Here is a 21,886-nt window from a genome sequence, read left to right as displayed (position 1 = left end):
CATTAACTTGTTTTTATGCTTCTACAACCATTTAGAAAGTTAAAATGTTACTTAAATAATTGTCTATACATTTGATAAAGGTTTTATAATGGCCATAGTTTTACCCAGGAATTTTTAAAGGGGAAGTCAACAGTTAAACATTTCTTGACAATTTTGTTGTATGTGACCTCACTAGTCTAAACTTGACATTCTGATTTATATTACACTTGTGAAGTATGAGTTATGAAGCAATCCTCCACCCGTTTTAATCCATCTCAGGGGGCGGCCATTTTGTTACTTACTGTCGCCTGAAGATGACATCACAGTTGCTTAGGGCTCAGGCAACGACCAATCACAGCTCACCTGTTTTCTGAAGCTGAGCTGTGATTGGTTGTTACCTGAGCCCTGAGCAACTGTGATGTCATTTTCAATCGACAAGCAGTGGAAAAATGACTGCCTTGTGATATTGATAAAAACTGCTGAATTTTCCTGCTTAACTCATATTCCACGCAATAATAAAAACACAATATTAACCTGAATACCATATTTAGACTAGAATTTTTGGGGGGGTTAGTTTCCCCTTAAAAATAATACGCAAGTTGCTCAGTTGCTATATATATAAGTTTATATATAAGTTGAATTTGTTTTTAAATGTATATGCCCATTTATAATGTTACTTAAAATATTACCTGTACAGTTGATACCATTTTTTATAATAGCTGTAGCTTGACCCAGGAACAGATCAAAAATGTAATGCTAACCATAAACAGAAAATGATAACAACAACAATTAACTTTTTACACGACACTTATGACCACTAAGAAGCATGTAAGTTGAAACATTGCCTGTATAGTTGATACATTGTAGAATTGCAGTACTTTGACCAAAATCTAATAGCCAGTGTTTAAAATCTAATCGTTTTGTTTAATATATTTTTGTTGTATATGTGAAGCATCTGTGTTTACGCTGGTGGACAATTACTTTCGGATGTCTCCTCGGACTTAATTTGTTCAGCACAAGGTCTGCAAATTTTCCGTGGCCCGGCCAGGCTCATCACTATTCTCTTGGATCCCGCTCAAAATCGGGTGGAAAGAAAATTAATTTAGTGTTAGACCTGCACATCATCTCCCTGTTGGATGCAGCCCAGAAAAAACGAATGAGTTTCTATGAACATTAAATCCTCACTGGAGGGACGTTCCTGTGCTGTTTATTTCCAATAACTTGTACTGTGTAATTGAACACTACCAGCCAAAAGTTTGGACACACTTGCTTAGTGCTATTAAACTTTTGATTGGTAGTGTGACACACAAATGCTCATTAGGGCTGATTCAAAAACTACAAATCTTAAGTTACTGCCATCTAACAGTGCATATTGTGTGTGTGTGTATAACTCCTCCCACAAATAAATGTCTCCATTTTACAACCTGGGAAAAAAATGTATTGTTCAGTGGACATCAAACACTGCCAAACTCTTTGAACTCTTGTTGCCAACAGAGCAGCAGCACCAACAGAGGCAACTAAACAATTTCTCATTGTAAGGATTGCACATGTGGTCTTATGTTGTATAGAGACAACATATTTAATGGCAAATAGACTTCCTGTAGACTACCATCTGGTGGCTCCACAATATTGTGGTCGTCCAGGTTTAGACTACAACAACTTTCCAGTTCAGTATTAGACTATCTCGTGTGTGGTAACCCACAAGGGAGAGACATTGACCTGTATCTTGAAATGTTTCTGTGTTCAAACTAAGGGATGATAGACATAACTGGGCTTAAAGGGAGTACCGGTAGCTTGCTGTGTAAACAGTTTGTCAGTTAGTTGTGGAGAGTAAAGTGGCATAACTCACCTTAGTCTCTGTAGAGAAAGACCAGTTGATTGACCTGTGACTGCTCCACAATGTTGTGTGCAACCATATTTGTACTGCTAGAGGTTGGAAATAACTTTGCTGCGCAATATTAATGATGGTTAATGATGGCGTCTCTAACGGTGACTTACTGCTCCAGTAGACGCTGATGTTGGGTTACTCCACAATGTTGTATTCATCCATATTTAGTAGGACTGGGTTTAAAAAACTAAAGTAATCAATATCAATTTGATTTTCCTTTTCGAGCCTGATATTGATTCATAAGATCATGAATCAATTGAAATATCTCTTTTTCCCCATCAATTTATTAGAAAATAAAATTTTAAAGGCCACGTTTTTTGGTTGTGGTATTTTACTGTTTTCTTGATGTTTGTGAGGAATAAGCGGTTAAGAAAATGGATGAATTTTAAAGTATTTTCTTACATTTATGAAATACCTGACTTATTGTACTTAAACACAGTTCAGAATCGTTTTAACTTTTTTACCGGCAAAAACATTTAATGACGTATACTAAAATCCAAATGAGTGCCGCCAAAAACGTTAATTGACATTTACTATGTTTTTTTCCCTCAATGGGCAGTGGAACGTCTGTGCAACGCTCATTGGGGTTGTAAAATCATAAAACACCCACTAACTATGGCCAGCAGATGGCAGCAAATCTAATTCAGAGTGTCACTAAACAAAAAAATATTAGTGTCAAAGTCACTGTTGTGCAGAAAATTTATCTTTTAACAAAAAGCTCTCCTCTCTCCTTCCTTTCGCTCAATGTCACTCAAATGACCTATTTTCAAATAGTGATTACTAAAGAACAGAATAAGGTAGAAACATACTTTTTTTTTTAATGAAAGAATGGAACACGATCTCTCATTTGGTATCCACCATGTATAAGTCCTCCGAGCACACAATATTCTGTTTGCCTTGAAAGATAAGTTAAAATGCTTGAAATCGGCTGGCACTGTCAAGGCTGCTTTATGGATAATGTGTGGCAGTAAAATAGTTAATTTTTTATTTACAATTATTGAATTAGAATTACAAAAATATTTTTATCTCATCTTTTCTTATGCCAATATTTGTGTAACACTTAAGTGATTATAACACTAAATAATTTAACCAGTTACTTCCGCCGCAAAATTTTATTTGGAATTTAATGTTTGTGTAGTTTTTATCATATCCTTGATATTTAAAAAGACTTGATGTTCCATCAAAATCCAATAGAACTGAATACTTATGAATCGAAATTTAATAGATTAAGGAAATTAGAATTGATACCGAGCCCCAATATTTAGACTGCAAGAATGTTGCGAGTTCCCTGTGCAGTATTAACCCCTTCAGAACATGACATACAGCATTCGTGTGTCTAAACTAATAAAACGCATAATTTAGATGAGGTCAACATTTCTGGTTCATGATTGGATCTTACATAACCAATCACAGTCGTTGATTTGCATGATGATCATGTTAAAAATATGTTGCATATAAGCTTATAAGTTTACGACACGTTACAGCCATACTATCCTGGTGTCCACTATAACAACTAAAAACATGAGACAACCCCAAAAACAGTTTTCCATGTTGTTCTTACGTGGGAAAAGGGTCAAAATCAGCAAAAAATAAAAATAAAATTCCCAGCAGAAAAAATGCGGGTCTTGCGTTTTGTAGCAACGATGAGCGATCCAGTAAACTTTGACATGTGCCACAATGTTGTGTGCGTCCAAGTACTGTATGTTCTGGGGAGCTATGAGTCCGACAGTATGTCACCACATTTTTTACATAAAAGTGCTTTTTCATTTTGTTTTAAACTCCTTAAATCCACTGTTTATTGTTTAATAATGTTCTTTACACCGCCCTCGGGTAAGAAAATTACCCCAGCAGTATTGTGGGAAAACATCCGTTGCAAAACACGGGACATCATCAACATCTGATTTGGTCATTATGTCAATGTTGCAAAACTATATAGCCCTAAACTGCAGCAAATAGCACAGCTCGCCAGTTCTCGTTTGACATTTTCTGCACAGTACTTCGATGTTAAAAATAGCAAACACATTTTACCTCGTTAGCGTCCGCAGCAAGAAAGTGACTGGCACGTTGTTTGTTCCGGAGACGTGTCGACATTGCGTAGCTGTCACACCCTTGGCTGATTACGCAATAGGCAAAGAAGTGCAAGTCAAATTCGACTGCAGCTGGAAGTTATTTTTAACACTTCAAACGAGCGTCTCACTCCTCCTAAGCCAATTAGAAGCCTTGTTAATTGAGTCGACGCTGTCGGGATGCGGGAGGACAGGAGGGAATTGGCTTCATTACAATTTGGATCCCATGCGCAATGAATGAGTATCATTGGCAAGTCCTTTTACATTCACAAGGTCACACTATATATACAAATTGTCACATTGCATGTTGTGGATTATTTCTGGTCTGGTTGTGGTTATCATAACTGGTGATAGGAGCACTAAAACTGTATCACTGCGCGTGAATTAGCATGCCATGTTTTTTTGTTCTTTTATTTTCTAGTTATTTTTATTTAAATTGTGCATGGTGGCGGTTATCTTGAATACTTGCCAATAGAACCAATGGCATTAATTAGGATTGTAAAAGTCAATTTTTATTTTATTTTGTTGCATTAAGGTTCTGAGGACTATTTATATTTATTTCTGTGTGGGCAAGTGTACCTTTGACTTTTTTTAATTCGATTTGTTTCTTTGATCCTTCCTCGGGTCTCCTGACAACCCCACGGCTCTAGCTGGATTCTGAAGTATTCGGTTTAGGTGTAACGGTATGGGATTTTTAATAGATTTTAGGTGAATTAATGAGTATACACACACACACACACACACACACACACATGCCTACGCACATATTCACGCACATACAAGAAAAGAAAGAGACGGCAATGATGATGACATGTCAAATCGGTAAGATTACCAAATGAACAATACTGAGCTCTCTCTGTCTCTCACAAAAACAAACAAAAAACAAAAAAAATTACCATGTGGTTGATTTCTGTTATGTAACAGATTGTTTATTTATGCATAACTGACGAGAGGAGCTATTGCATTAATTATGTAGTAGTACTTTACACACACACGCGCACACATGTGACCAAGCACGTCAGATTTATTTATTTTTACTCTGGGGATTATTTCTAGTTGTCTATTTCGATTGTGCAAGATTACCACGAGTAACTGGTCAAATGAGCTATTGCATTTATTACATACATGATACAGTACATTGGGCTGGTGTTTTCTGTGTCTTTTTTAAACTGTGTGTTATTTCCAGTTGATTGTTTAGATTGTTGGGTATTATATCACAAATAAAATGCAGTGAGAGCAGTGATTGGCATCGATGTGCATATGAGCTAGCCTGCTATGGACGTTTTTAACTCGATTATTTCTAGTCATTCTTTTAATTTCTTTAGTTTGTGGTTATCATGACAAATTGTTTATAGCATTGAACATGCTGTGGACTTTTTTGACTGTGGATTACTTGTAGTTCTGTGTATTTCTATGTTGTATGATGATGATTATCATGAATCACTGGTGAGAGGTGTTGTTGATTGAATGCTAATATACATCTGAGTATATAGTTATAAGTATTGTTTTTCTTTTTTTTCTTTTTTAACTCAGTGGTTTATTTCTAGACATTGTGCCTATTTCTGTTTTGTAAGGTGACCATTTTTTATGAGTAACTGGTGAGAGGATGAATCCTATGATAGTGCAAAGTATGGGCAGATATTCTTGTGCGTGGTCTATGTTTTTGACTTTGTGGATTATTTCAGAATGTATTTTTCATCCTTAGCTAGTTAGCAACTGTTGCATTAGCAGAGGTGGGCAATCTCGGTCCTCGAGGGCCGGAGTCTTGCGGGTTTTGGAGGTTTCTCACTTCCAACACAAGCTGATTCCAATCAACAGGATCGTTATCAGGTTTATGCAGAGCTTACTGATGAGCCGATCGTATATCAGCTGTGTTGGAGAAGGGCGACATGCAAAACCTGCAGGACTCCGGCCCTCGATGCCCACCTCTGCGTTACAGTAATGTCAGTGTCGATTGGGATGCTAATCGTTGTTAAAGTCGTTAATTTGTCGGATACTGCTTTGATAGGTGTTGTCGGTTAGAAAGGAAGTTCACTCATCTTAGCAGCACTTATAGTACCTCTTTGTCATTGTTTGAACAATAGCATTCATGAAGTAATGTCTGTCATTATAGTTTTTTTCCTCATTGGGGAATAGGGAAGCGTTTGAGGAAACACATTACTTACATTTCATGAAAATGTGTCAACGAAGTGTCCTTAAACATCACATCACCACTGTATGTTTTTCCACTCTATTCATCGTATTGATCCCTGAGACGATGGTGTGCCATCCCACAAGGTTGTGCTTTGTTTGTGCAACACGGCGTACACTCATTACTTGGCTGCATCCGTAACTCTCACCGGGACTCTTTGACAGCGCGGGGAGAAATATTTACGCCGCTTCGCTGGAACGTCTTTCCCTAATCACAGGGCGCCTTTTCATCTACTGCCAAACCTCCCCCGCAACACGACTGTTAGCACCATATTATGAAGCTTTCATATAAGTATTACGGGTTATTATCTCATTCTTATGCTTAAGCAGTGGAACATTTGCATATAAAAGTCATGCATTGCTCAAGCCATCCTGCTCAGCTTAATTATTCATGGCGATCCAACATTTCTTCCCATTAATGTAAACTGCGTTCAATTTTCTATCAGGACGCCAAGATGTTCTCTCTGGAGATGACTGACGCCAGGCCCATGAACTTGATCATCACATCACAGGACACGGCCTATGGTCTCTACAAGATCAACGCTGGTGTCGGCATTTATGTGAGTAGCATTTTCGATTTTGGTTTGTGACGATCCTGAATCTGGTGGATCACTGCCTCACTTGGACCCAATGCAGATTGTCTAAGAAGTTAATTCTGCATCCGTACTTCAGAACTGTTTTTTTCCCCCTGCATATATATATATATATATATATATATATATATATATATATATATATATATATATATATATATATATATATATATATATATTGCATTTTATTATTATTACACCTTATCCTGTAATAAACTGTATGATAAATAATACATAAATATTATACTTACCTTTTTTGGATCATTTAATTTACAATTTTTACATTTATGATTAAAAAAATATATAAAATAAAATGAAAATACCCTTTTTTTAGATGAATAAAGTTGTAATTTTATTGGGAGAAGTTGTATTTTTAGGAGAGCACATTTGTAAATTTATGCACATAATTGTCATGTTTACGCTCAGAAAATGATCTTCATTTAAAAATGAAATGATTATACTGGAAAAGTCATGTTGAGACTAAAGTTGCAAGATTTTCTTGAATCTTGTAAAAAGACGACTGTTTTTCTTTTAACTTTTCAAGATGTAATAAAAAGAACAAGATGATCTTTTAAGAAGTTGTAATATTTTTTTTTTTTTAGGTAGTGATTTTACAACAAAATCATACGTTGCATAATCAAAAATATATTTTTGCAATGTAATTGTGAATTTATCTGAACATTAAGATTACACTTGTTTTGCAAGAAAGTTAATGATTTACAAGAGCAAAGGGATTTTAGAGAACAAATTCCTAAATTTACGAGTATAGTTTTTTTTGTTTTTTGTTTTTACTTTTATCAAAAGTGCAACCTTTTTCTTGTCACAATATCCAAATTGCCAGCGATTTCTGATGAGTTAAGTTCCTAACAATTCTAACTAGCTCACTGCAAGTAAGATAGCGATGGCTAAAAACAGCATCCTGGTTTATCCCAGTCATAATAAAGTTCAGGTTCCCAGCCCAACTGTCTATTGCAGCGCTTTATCCAAAGTTTGTTGGCCCGCGAAGCAGCTCTTGGTCCCTGTGCTGTCGTGTAGCACTGTTGTACTTTCCTCCACTATTGCACACGTAGCACTTTTCTTTTGTGGACTTGAACTTTGTCTGCACCGCTAAGTGTTTTCTTGATTGACAAATGTGCTTTTTGCCGCCTCATATCCTGCTACTGGTGTCGGCAGCCTGGAAGCAGGATTTAGATTTGAAGCTCTTGCTATTGCATAAACATTAGCAATCAAGAACTGTTTTAAATAGGCACCAGATCCGTTTTACCCTTTTGAAGGACTGACAGTTTGTTTAGATTTATAGTCCAAAGATGAATGATGATATGATTAATCTGTTCCAGGGTCAAAGTGTCAGTATCATAGATAATAAAATAATTTATACAGAATTTTTTTATTTTGTGAGAATAAAGTCAGTTTCACACTCACAAAAAGTTTACTTTCTGAGAATAAAGTTGTAATTTTATGATTTAGGGGTGGTGGGGGGTGCTGCATTTGGTGGAGCTGCGGTGGCGAACGAGCACCTTCTTAGAGCGACAAGATTACATTAAAAAAGTAGGGGTGTCAAAATTACTGTGTTACTTTTGAGTTAATTTAAAGTTCTTTTAACGCCACACATTTTTTTTAAACACGTGATTAATGATCGCCCCTTACTTGAAAAGCCTGTACCGGGACAATTCCCGTCGCAACGCAGCAGACACATCCCACGACAAAATTTAGCAGTAATACATTTAATAATAATGCATATATTTGTGGGGACTGTGGTCAAGTTGTATTTTACAATTTTAAAAATGTGCAGAATTTCACAAGTTACTTCATGTTAAAGATTGGATAGCTCTTAATATGAAAATAAGAATGCACCGAGGCTGTTACCAATGTCTTACAAATGCAATTATGCCATCTTGTGGCAGAAAAATGACCAACACAAATCAATATCACACTTTTTTTTTTTTTACAGTACAGTACATATATTTTAATTTAACTCAATTTTATTAATTATTATGAAATCATTGTATCAATGACTAAAAGATGCAGCCATATTTTTATTATTTAAATGTGTTTATGTTAACAAGAGTGTGAAAACTTACAAAAAATATGTTATTGTACATTTAGAACAGATATAAAATTTGCGATTAATCGTGAGTTAACTATTGAAGTTATGATTAACTACAATAAAAAATTTGAATCACCTGACACCCCTATAAAAAAAAAGGTAAATTTATTGAAGGAGAAACCAACAAAAATAAGGCCAGCAGAAGAACATTTTTCTTACATTTTTAAAAACTACAGGTATATGTTAGGTCTTCCTGTTAACTGCGCTGCGTCTTTTTAAGTTCATGTTGCAACACAACATGGTGCTGCCAACTTTTAAATTCAGGCTGGCCTGTCAAATGTAAAAACCCATTAAAAAAAAATTCAGTTAAAGTGGATCTGTGAAAGATGAATCCCAATATAGCGGTGGTTAACTGTAATGTAGAAAATATTGTTCAACATATCAGCTTCATTTATTTATTTTTTCCCATTACAATAGCAGCTTGCCATTGAAAAAGGTTGTGTATGGTGGAAGAAATGTCATGTCTGTCAGATATGCTGACAGTGGTGTGATAGCACGACTGTTATCGTAGCTCACTGAAGGGTCTGGACAACGTTTCCCTGGGATGTTTTGTTCAAATGTTTGTTTTGTTTTGAGGGATGAGCCGCATCACTGGGGGATAATATTAAGTGCAGTGTCAGAGAAAACAGCAGCTGCTCTGCATCAGAGGACATGCGTCACGGCTGTGACAGATTGGCTCAGGGTCACCCTCGCAGCTCACGCCGGGACATTAACACCGCTCTTTGGTCAAAGCCAGTGGCAAATGCATATTTCACACTGGGCTGAATGTGTAGCACACATTGGTGTCTTTCAGCAACATGGTAAAGGACAAACAATATTATGAGAATGCATTGTGAAATTAGTTGAAATTCTGTGAGAATTGGTTGTTTTATTTGGAAAGTTAGTTTTAGACGTATCTGTTGATTATCCGCCACTAACTTGGGCTGGCTTTCCTCCTCCACAGAGTAGGCTAAAAAACAAAGTGACAATAAAGGTATATTGCTCAAGAACAAGGGAAATAATTTATTTACAAAATATGTTTTTAATTTATGAAAAAAATGTGATTAAAGTCTTTATATTTGGCGGGTAGAATGAAATTTTACCATAAAGTTATATTGTTGATATAATTCTTTAAGAAAATTAAAACTTCAATCCCTTTGTAGTTAGACTTAATTCCTCCTTTCTACCCAGCAGACTGAGAAGGGAGTCTCACCAGCCTTCGTTCGTAGCTCATCTGCGCTTGCAACAAATTCCCCTTGAGATCCTTGAACGCAACACCAACCTTTAATACGTGATCTCACACTCATTCAAATCTAAGGCTGAAATCCGCTGTGGCGTCGTTCTTTAAAAACATTCACTTCTTTAGAATTCCAGCGTGACCGGAGTTCCCCGTTTTTATTTTGGGTATATTTCCCGTCATACGTACTATTTTTGGTGCCTGCTTCAGTGAGAGAGTCACACAAGAACCAATGACTCCCTGCAGGCTTCCTCGCCTTTCAGCGCACTTTCTTTTTCTGCGCGACACACTCGAGTAAGCGACTGTGTGTGCGTGTACGTGCGACCTCAGTGACTTACAACTGACACAAAAGCCCCAAAAAGATAAGTCATTTGGGGAGAGTCAGCACTTTTGCTCCTTTCAGGATCAAGTGCTGACCTGGTTATCATTTGTCCCCAGTCCAAAAACAAAGAAGTCACTTTGGGTCTTAAATATAAAGAGCTGTGGAACGAGCTCATTCCGGGGCCAATGAAACGTTTTGAAAGCAGTTAATCATTTGTGTTCAATGGTGCCAGACTAAAATGGAGAAAACCCGGGTAAATACACCGTAAACGTGCCTTAATCCAGCGGAGCAGGCCATTATCTGGCAACCCGACTGCCAAGGCGATTACGTCATCAAAATGTGACGTGTTGTTGCCTTATGCTGCTCCGTATGTAATTCTGCCGTCTCAACGCGTCTTTGAAGCTGTTTAATGAAACCCTAATTGGAGTTTACTGTAAAACAAATAACACAACACGAAGAATTACACGCACTGTATATTTAAATGTAACACATTATTCGTTTATAAAACATCGCTAATGCTAAAGTGATTGGACGATCCGATTCAAATGCTAACGGAAAATTGTTGACTTTGAGAGTGATATTCCTTCAAATAACTAATATTCACACACAAACGCTGTGGACACACGGGTCAAATAACACTAACTCACAGGCAAAAAAAAAATCTGATCTGTGAAACACGAGTTATGTTAAAAGGGCTCAAATGGACCTTTCTTCTGTCTCTTTGTAATCGTGTACGCCATCCATGCACGGCACGGTTTATTTTTTAATTGCTATTATTTTAGTAGAAATCATTCTTATTTTACTCTCTTACTAATTTAATTTCTCCTTGTACCTTGAATTTTCCTACTCTCAATATTCAAGGATACAAATATCCAATATCCAAATTGGCACAAAAAAAGCTTGAATTATGAACTATGAACTACCGGTAATTAATTTTGGGACGATTAACTTAGTTTGAAAAATTTTAATTATGAACTCGTTCATTTAAAAAAAAATTGTGAGCTGAACTTTGAAGTAGTTATAGGAAATTAACTTTCCCAACACTGAAGGTTGCGAAGATGTTTGTAAACAGTTTTACATTTATTTAACTCCATAAAAGTTTTATAGGACTGTTGCACATTTCATGAGAGTAGTTGTAAATCTATTTCTTATACCGCATAATGTTAACAATGTGATGTATTGCCATTATACATTGATATGGTCTCACCCACCACCCTTTAAAGGTGGTATCGGCACCAATACCATAACCTAGTATCGGAGCTCGCACCTCCATAAAAATCAGTCTTTATATGACAACAGAGATTACATTTTAAGAGAGTTATGCTACAGATGAAAACTTGTAATTTTATGAAAACTGACTTGAGTTGTAATATTACAAGAAGAAGTTGTAAAAAAACAATGTCATGGGGGAGGAGCTTTTTCCTATGAGAGGGGCCATTATAAAAATTATTATTCGGTCCTTTAGGGCCATATTAAATCTGTGAAAATAAAAAAATTGGATTTGAACAAATGTTTATGATTACATTACGAGCATTTGTGTGTAGATCTTTTTGCATATACAGCCACGCTCACGTAGAGCGAAAGTCCATTATTTCCCATCGGGTCAGACGCGGAAGCGGCGGTGTCTCGTCCGCGGCGTGTATGTATATATTTATACCTTGTATGGAGCCAGATTCCAGCCGGCCATGGTGACGCACAAAGCTAAAAAAGGTCCCATTTCCTGGCCCCAGTCAGGAAGCGAAGGAAAGACCTTGGCTCCAAAGGGGGTTGTGCAACTGGGCCCGTGGACGCTTAACCATAATAAACACGTCTTTTCTAATGGGAGAATAGACGTGAAGGAGAGCTGGGCGGAGGCGAGGAATAAGTGAATGAGAGAACGAGAGAGAGAGGGGCAGACAAACATGTTTGATATGGAAAAAAGTCTGGGAATGCTGGAGGCAAATAGAAATAGAAACAATGGTGACACGCTGCTGCCTGTTTTTTGGCTTTCAACTATGACCTCAGCATTCTTGCTATTGTTTTTTAAAATCAAAACACAAGAGGTTTTTCATCACATATCATTCAGTAATAATGGATGGGCATAATAATCGAATCAATCATTGAGATTGTTGATTGTGTTGATCAATTGTTTGTTTGGTCTCATTGAATTCAGCCTAAAGAAGAAAAAAATGAACATTTATGCATTCATTTGTTCACAAAAAGGCAGTAATATTACATGGTAGAAAACAGTAAAAAATAATATGCATATAATAAAAAGCCCCTCAAAATAGCCAAACTTTCTCTTTCACATTCTCTGATGTCTTCTCTATTTGGGCTTCCGCTTCTTTTTTGGCATCAAAACCCAATTCAGGTTTTCAGCTTTCCCGCTGCAGAGCACTGGTCAATATGTGGTGCTCAATTGCCACATGAGTTGTTGACAATTTCTTATGGTAAACTTCCGTTGCTTTTGGCCGCGTTGCTCGATGTGGGACAGAACTTAATATTACAAGAAAAAAAGTTAGAAAATTACAAAAATGAAATGCAATTTTTAACAAAATCAAAAATAGATAAATATCATAACCCCAAACAATCTTAAAATTTCAAGAATTAAGTATTAAGTAGTTAAGAAAGTATCCTATTATTGTAAGAGAAAAAAGTCCTAAAATTACAATACTAAAATGTGCTATTAATTTTTTTTGAAAAAGTAACATATTTAGAATGAATAAAGATAGTTTTTATCACAGTGTTAATATAACAAAACCTATTATGAAAATAAAATACAGTTTCTGTCCTGAATATTTGTGCATTTAACCCTTATTGTAATTCAGGTAGAAAATTTAAATAAAATCTAATTAATATTTTAATTTATTAATTAATAATAGTCATTATTCAATAAATAATTTGTTAATGATAACCAAACTGTAAATGAAATTTGGCTTTTTTTAAATAAACTATTTTCCACATTATTATTATTATTATTATTATTATTATTATTATTATTACCTCAATCAGCAAATGAACTGGCCCTTGACTGCTCATAGGGCCGTTTGAGCTTTTGCCATAAATTTAAATTTTTTTGTTTGTTTGTTTTAAATCATCACATATCTCATATCCACCTTCCAGAAAAGTAACACCTCTACACTGGGCTTTCACACCAACGAGCATCACAACAACGTCCACACCGTCGACTTCCCCGGTGAGGACGAGGAACTGGTGAGGTGGGCCACACGCAAGTTCGGCGGTGTCACTTCCTTCACCACTGTGGAAAATCCGAAAATGCTGCTCTTCAGGCCCACGGAAGGTGAGTACGCCAGTCGTAGTACGTGTGTGGTTTTCCCATTACGGCAAGGTGAATAAAAAGCGAAGAGAACAGGATTGCCCTCGCCCGTGTGAACACAATCATTTCCCCAACAAATCCTCCTTAAGGCGCGTTGAGCCACAGAAGAGATCCGACATGGATCAAGGTGGATGCTGGTGATGCTGGCGGCTGCTTTTTCATCCACTGCCATTTTTTCCCCCTCCACTACATTGCCTTTTGTCTGCAGGGATCATCTTGCACGATTCCCCACACGGCGAAAAATATGAGCTTTCTATTAGGCGATTAATGCAGTATATTGCATATTGTAGATATTCCTCACAACAAATAGTTTCTTGTCTGTGGAAAACATCTCTTGGGAAAAAAGTTGTTCTCAAATAATTGGCCTTTATAATGAAGATGCATTCTTCTACAGCATATTTTAATCTCTGCACAAACGGTAGCCTTATTTTATTTGAACTTGAGCAACATTTAAGGGTTAACGTTTTTTTTTCCCTTTTAACCTGCACACAGTTTGCTGTGTTTTCTATAGTTAGATTTTTACCTACTCAAGGATTTGGGGATTTATATTATTTAACATGTGTAACTCCTGTAGTCTTATTTTAACTTCCACTTCCTTTTTTAATTTTTTTTATTTTAAGAAAAGCACATATTCCAGATTTATTCATCCCATCAGAGGAGGTTGACGTCTGCTTTAGTGGCTTTCTTCAAAATGAATATGTGCCATAACAAAGATTTGAGGCAGTCCAGTGAAATACTAGCTCAATAATGTTGATTTTTCTTTGGCTATGCAGTGTTATTGATTTATATTCCAAAAGGATTTGGAAAATTCAAGCAGCAGCGACGTGTTCCATGACTTGTACGTGCGTGGGTGTTGTTGGTGTTGTTGTTGTCTTGTGTGCGCATTTGAATGCTGGGTAGAGTAGAAAATTCAAGTTCCCCCAGAGAGAGCGAGAGCGATTCGGAATTCACACCATGCATGATAACAACAGGAAAATACATAATAAGCAGCTGTGCGCATTAAAATTCTGGATGCCTTCGTTCCTAGACAGTCTGACTGAATCTTAAAGGGAGATGTAAGTGATTATTGCAATCTTTGTAGTAGCTGACACTCTCACCTCCTCGAGACTGAGGTTGCCGTTAAAAGCTGTTTATTATGCGCATGATGTACATTTGTGTTTGCGAAAATGATTTTCATACAGGAACTGCTTGCAAAAACTTACAGAAATCATTTGATTGCAGTGAATGCATCAAACGGTTGTGCAACAAAATATTAAGGTTAAAGGTACCATCATTTTTGGCCAGGTATTTCATCAGTTTGTTTAATAAAAAAAAGTTATTTTGTTGGCCTACAATTCAAAAGCAATGTCTGATATCCAGTGGTTAATTTTCGTAAAATGTTTATTCATTATTACTTTTGTCAGATTAAAGTTATTTCTGTGACCACTGTGGCTTTTTCTTTCATTAATAATAGTGTAAGTACCAATAATTGTCCATGTGTGTACACAATATTCAGTATACACAGTAAACATTAGACCTCTTTTTAAGCAACCCTTAAAAAAATAAAAACAAATTGTATTAATATGTAAATATTAATAGAGCTATTTGAAAAAATTAAATTTTATATATATATATAATATATATAATTGCCTATATAAAAAAAGCTTTTGTATGTCAAACCAAAAGTTGTCTTGTCTGGATCACGTAATGTACAAGCAGTGCATGTTTTTGTTTGTTGCAATGTCAATAAGAGCACAAGAATTTCAAAACAAGGTACTTGTGCAGGAACAAAAGGTGGTTCTCGAGAATGCATGCTCCAAAGCGAAGATTCTTCAGAGAAGCACTTCATGAAGATTGAAACCGCGCCCTTGACCTCTTCATTCAAATCCTGCTCCCCACCTCCGGAGCCGGAGAAACAGAGAGTGCGCGGCCCCCCTGCCGCCGACGAGGACGCCACACCGGAGCTTCATATCATCAATATCCCAGAGGACGCCAATATTCGGTAAACAACAAAATAACATACTGCTCTGCGCCTCCTGAAGTAAATATCTTCAATCTTTCATTTTTGGGGCTTTAGCAACTTGTCAGTTCGCGTGGACACAAAGAAGTCCAGCGTGTTCCTGAGGGGCCCCCGGGGCACCACGTGGACCTTCCTCAACCCTCAGCACACCAAGTTCTGCGTAGGTCTCGCCGCCTTGCATTATTTACACTACCTGTCCCAGTGTCATGACTAATTCACTGGGCCTGCCTCCACACCTCTCCAGTCCAACAATGAGATTGTGCTGCCTGCCATGGCCCACAGAATTCCGCCCTTGTTTGAGCTGAGCAGCGACCGGGCCGAAGACGTGCAGAGGAAGGCTCTAGATTATTTTAAGGCCGACGCCTTCACCAGCTACACCGAAATGAGGCCCGAGGGCTCCCAGTTGATGCTGGTGCTCGGTCGAGACAGCCCAGCAGGTAAGGAAAATATAGTGGCCTCCGCTCTAATAGATCACAATTCATATAGCGCTTTGGTTGTAGTAACTACAGCGTCCCGTGAAGGTCAAACCTCAGATTGCACATTTCATAGTCATAGTCAGCTAACTGCAAACTCATTTTGGTGGTGCGAGACACACCTGGCTCGTAACGCTCACCACTGATTGCGGCCATATTGTGTCCATACCACACACATAATAATACTTTTTCTTATTAGTTGGCAAAAATAAGTGCCTGCGGATTTTTTTCCACCTATGAGGAGTTCTTCAATTTCAAATCTGCGTATTGGGAGCGTTTTTAGCAGAGCTCCCACTACATCGTAATGGTGCAATGGTGAGTTAGATATTGAGTCATTTGTAGTTATTCGCTTCCATGTTGGCCGTCAAATACATAAAAGTGACTTGCACAGTGTGGGGCGCAATGAAGTTTTCAGGGCACCGATAGTCTACAGCAGTGGTTCTCAAACTTTTTTCATTGATGTCCCCCCTATGAAATATTTTTTTCAGCCCCCGAACCAGCACAAAGAATTTTTCATTGAAAAACAGACAAGACTTAAAATAGTGTTGTCTGCTTTATCAAAAGTTTGGATCTTTATTTGCATAGTGGTCTCTCAAACTTTTTGGAAATAAAGAGATATAACTAAAAAAAAAAAAGAGAAAAAATTTGTGTACAGTAGCCTACTTTAAAATGATCACCACTAACTGACCTCGTTTGCAGTCATAGCAGAGATCTGTTCTCAAAAAAAAATCACTAACTTCATTTTAAGCAAAGTTTTGAAATGATTGACAGGTGAGATACTAGGTGGTTGGGTCGAACCATTCTGTAATTGGGAGAATCAGGTCATTTATGACAGTGAAATGTAATGGCCCACTAAATATAACTTTCATTTTATGAACTTATATTTTTCTGAAATATATTTACATAATTTAATAATTATTTTTAGCAGGTAAGTGCCTTCACGTACCCCCATTTGAGCAGCAGTGTTTTTTCAAATGGGGGTACGTGAAGGCACTCCAGGGGGTACGTGAGATTTTAAAAGAATAATAAAAACGTAGCATCCATGCCCAATTTTTTTTTTGAAAATAAGTCAAATGTGAGTTTATAAAATGTTATACAACTTCTCCCCATAGCAGAATGGTTCGACCCAGCGTGTCATATGCCACCTAGCATCATCTGTCAATCATTTAATTTAAAGTGTAATATTTATTATTTATTTAATATTTATCTATTTAAAATTAAGATATGTAACTATTTTTTAGAACAGATCTTTACTATGACCCCAAAGGAGAACAGTTAATGGTGAAAATTTTTGTGTGCACAAATCTATAATTTAATTATTTCTTTCTTCTTCTTTTTTTGTAATATCTTTTTATTTCAAAAAAGCTCGGGATTAAACAAATAAAGTTCTAAAATATAATAACTCAGACAATGATGGCACAACACTCTATTTTAAGTCTTTTCGCAACCAAAAATGTTTTGCGCTGGTTAGGGTGTGAACAAATATTTCACAGGGGGTACATCACTGAAAAAAGGATGAGAACCACTGGTCTACAGAATGGTAGGCGGAACGATTTTGTTAAAAAAAAAAAACAACAACAACAACAAAAAAACTTAGCTCGAAGGTGTGCACAATTTTTTTTTTTACTTGCGTACAAATCGGAAAATATGGTCCATAATTGATAAACGCCTCACTTCAAATAGAGCTGCACAACTTGCAAGGTAATTGGCAATAAATAAACTAAGGGAGTAGCCAAACGGCTAACTAGCTAACCGATTAACTATGTAAAGGAACTAATGTAATGTAAGGCTATCTAACCAAACAACTCGCTAGCTAAATAACTGAATAAAACAACAGAAAAATGAACCGACCGAGAAGCTAGCTAAATAGCTCATTATTTTGATAGCTAGTTGATTTGGTTAGTTAGCTAGCATGTTATTATATATTTTTTTGTAGTGTATTTAGTTTGTTAGATACCTAGCTAATATGTACTGTACCTAATTTTTTAAGTTTTTGGGGGAGATTCATGCTTCTTCATTTTTTTTTATTTTTATTTTTTGCATCAATGTTTTGTTTTTTTAATGCAAAATTATTACAATCTATAATGCTGTATTATCAACACCCTTTAGGTAAATTTTTTTGTGTGTGCCCTATACAAAGGAAAAACTAGCAACATTTGCCAGTGTAAATGGACTGCTTTTTTTTTTTATCAATATAATGTTATTTATGCCTTCTTTGTGCTTCAGTGACAGAAACGGTAACAGAAGCCGTGCTGTCAACCACGGCGGAGCCTCATCAGATGCCACTGCTGATGCAGCTTTACACGGCGCCTGATTACCGCTCACCCCTGGACCTCAATACCAAGGTGCAGTGCGACAAGAAAATCTATGCCGAGGTAGGAATACCAACACGTCCCAGACAGTCTGAATGAAGTTGTAGATTGCAATAAGAGCTACAATAGCACCCAGACGAGTGCGGACCTCTGCCAAGGCCGTGGTTTGATTGATCGTCACTAAAATGTTGTGTCAGATGAACTACTAACAATCAAACGATTTAAAAAGCTAACTAACTGATAAATGATGCAAATGGGCTTTCGCTTGTAGGGAACTTTTCTACACTGGAGGTACTCAAAGTGCATCAACTAAATAAACTAACATACCAGTGAGCAACGAAGTAAAAGAATGAGTGCGTTGAACAAAGTGATGTGAGAAATTGCAATTAATTTAGAGTAAGATTGATGCGATGGTCCTCCTGTTTAGTTTCACAAGGATCACTTGTTTTATTGATATTTTGTCAGATTTCGGGGCACACGTTGGGCGACATTGTCCTGACAATCAAAGTGATGAGCTGCGTGGTGCGCTCCAAGGGTTCCTGTCCGGTAGTGCAGGAGCTCCGCTTCATTCCAGAGTTCTGCTCCTCAAATTCGTGCCCCAACAGCACACGACTGAGCTTCTCCTTGGATCAGCTACAGGAGCTCAGCTCCGCCACTTGGGACCTGGAATGTTCTGTCAAACTGTGCTCCAGCGAGGTAACAACTCAAAACATGCTCCACTTTTTTTTAAACCACAAGCAAGGCGAAGGACGTGACAGCTCATTAAATCTCTATTGAGAAATGTATCGTATCACACACTGTCTGATAAATAACTGACGAACACGGAGGATGCCAGGGCAGGATCGGGCTCATTAAATGCTCAAAACGCAGAGCAACTCGGTGAACTGTTTGTCCATTTGCTGCTCACCAGATATGTGGCGACGGAGGACGAGTGAAAAGGAACTTGGAGGTCACCCAGCCTTGTCAACAAACACTCAGTGAGTTCAGCTTGATCTCCAACATTTGTTCTACTCGCTGCTTTTTATTACACATTATCAAAGATGATATTTTTGCTACAGTTAGCGTTCCACGAGACGTGGACATGTGGGCGACCGTGTGGCTTTACGTGACAGGGAATTGTGCAACCTCGCCTCACTCTTTACTAGTGATGCACCGAATATTCGGCCACCGGAAATTTTCAGCCGAAAATGGCAATTTTTGCCATTTTCATTCCGGTGCATCCCTACTCTTTACCAGTGTTAATTTAGACAAGAATTTTTTATTAAGTTTTAGTTATAATTTAGTCATCTTAATTTATTTTAGTTTTAGTCGACGAAAATACAGAGCAATTTTTAGTCAAGGAAATAAAAAGCGATTTTAGTCAACTAAATTTAGTCGGTTTTCAGCTTTTATACAGAAACTTATAACACACTTATTTGTAACTATAGTTTAACACGCAAGACACATTTAACACAACTGTGTCTTTAGTCAACTTTGTTACAATGAAACCTGTTGAACTGACAATAATATGCCGTCTTAAAACTTAGTTTTCACTTAAATAATAATAATAAATTTAAAAAAGCATAATTGCTTTAGATTAATTTTACAGCTGCGAAATGAATGTAAACATGTTTGAACATTAAATAAAGTGCAGTGAACAGTTTCTGAGTGGCAGGGCTCTAAATTATCTTTTTTGATAACCAGCCGACGTGGCTGGTTTCTCAGATACTTTTTTTCTTTTTGAAGCCCCTAAACATAAAGTAACCACAGTATGTCTATGGCAGCATTGCTATTTCAGGAGATTGATGTAGGCCTAAATTAGAGATGTTCATGCAATTCTTGTCTATGGCATTGTATTTTATATTATAGGCCGTCCTCTTTTTGTGAAGCGCTTTTTGACTTCTGTCTATGAAAAGCGCTATAAAAATAAAGCTTACTTACTTACTAAATTCCGGGTTCGTCACTGTTTGTTTTGTTTGACAACATTGTCGGTCAATTTTAGTTATTGTCATCGTCTCAATGAATGACTGCTACTTTAGTTTTCGTTTCATTTTCGTTAGGAAAAAAAAAATTATGACAAAAAATATGACGAAAATTTTTCGGTGACAAAATTATCACTGCTCTTTAGATTATAATCATTTATATTTTAAACTACACTCATTAATTACTTAAAAAGAAATATTTTGTTTATTTATTATTATTTTTTTTTTTTACATACTGTCTTTTTTTAATCATAGTTTATTAGGGTACTGTTGTGAAACAAGCATTAGTGGTGCCGCTTGTTATTGTAGTAATTACTATTATCTTATTTTAATTTTAGAAGTCTGTGTGTATTAATTATTAATTGAATATTTGACATGAACAAAAACGTGAATTTCTTAAATTTGAAATTATTGTTAATGTATTCTTTAGTTTTAGTTTTCTAATTATTTATTTGATTTTTGTTCAATTTGTTTTTTATTTTGACATTAAAAACTTAACTTTTTGTTTACTTTTTTTCTAAATGGATGAAATATTTATTTATTTAAATTATTCATAAATGTAATGTAATTATTATTATTCTTTAATTATATAAAAAAAAAATACTATTACTTTTTCCTGTGTTTACCCTTGAAACACTGCTAAATACCAGTACATAAATGTTTGATTATTGTACTTTGAAGAAAAAAAAAAAAAACTTGCTTCACTTATTTTCCCCTTCATATGTATCCATTTTTACATAGTGGTTCAATTGCAGAAACACCACCAGTATAGTGTAGGAATACACTCTCTTAGTAAAGTTGACACAAAACCGAAGGAGTAGTCGCCAATTTTATCCCCAAATGACCAATGATCTTCTCGCTCCTCACTGCTGGCTGTAGTTTGGGTAGCTATTGTTTCTTTGAGTGCGCCAGAAACGGCGTGCAGGCGGTTGTCATAGCAGTGAACACAGGATGCCGCCTTGCAAGTGGGTGCGGAGCCGGTGGGGTGTTTGGTGGCGGGGGGGTGGGGGTGTTGGGCTCGTCCTCTAGGAAGGACTGCAGCTTGACCTTGTGGCCACAATCACAAGTAACGGCCCTCAGGGGACGCGGCCCAGAGCCCTTTGTGTTTTCCACGGGGGGTTTTGACTGCGCCGCTATCCAAACACAGGCGCTGGGCCTCCAGCTATTGTCGGCCCATTGGACGGCCATTACTCAAGTGCGCAGAAACACTTGGATGATTCCAGCGGTGGAATCACGCGAGGAAGTGCAGGCTGATTAAAAGGAGGGAAACCTGCAGTGTTTTGTTTTTTTGCCCTTTGCCCCTTTACCTTCTTTCTATGGGTCATATACCACAGTGGTTTTAGTACAATTTTGTCAAAAAATAAAAATACATGTCATTTTAGTAGACTCGACTAAGTGCAATTTCTGCAGAAATTGCGTGGGAATTGCTAATGAATGCTAATAGCTGAATGCTCAGCTGAATGC

At 36.8% G+C, this 21,886-nt stretch overlaps 1 protein-coding gene across 1 annotated transcript in view; it reads left to right on the top strand.

Annotated features, from left to right (window-relative positions):
* Positions 1–21,886, top strand: part of eng (endoglin) — a 52,064-nt gene that overhangs the window by 23,305 nt on the left and 6,873 nt on the right. The window contains exons 4-11 of the mRNA XM_086097576.1: positions 6,570–6,683; positions 13,464–13,641; positions 15,442–15,658; positions 15,734–15,836; positions 15,921–16,113; positions 18,376–18,524; positions 18,927–19,157; positions 19,372–19,438. Of these exons, the coding sequence (XP_085953702.1) occupies positions 6,570–6,683; positions 13,464–13,641; positions 15,442–15,658; positions 15,734–15,836; positions 15,921–16,113; positions 18,376–18,524; positions 18,927–19,157; positions 19,372–19,438 (1,252 nt within the window). The remainder of the gene's footprint in view (positions 1–6,569; positions 6,684–13,463; positions 13,642–15,441; positions 15,659–15,733; positions 15,837–15,920; positions 16,114–18,375; positions 18,525–18,926; positions 19,158–19,371; positions 19,439–21,886) is intronic.

This window comes from Leptonotus elevatus, chromosome 15 (genome assembly GCF_054856555.1).
Source record: "Leptonotus elevatus isolate MCC_2025b chromosome 15, RoL_Lele_1.0, whole genome shotgun sequence".
NCBI lineage: Eukaryota > Metazoa > Chordata > Actinopteri > Syngnathiformes > Syngnathidae > Leptonotus > Leptonotus elevatus.
The sequence above is the reverse complement of the archived record's forward strand: the minus strand, read 5'-3'. Positions and strand labels throughout refer to the sequence as shown.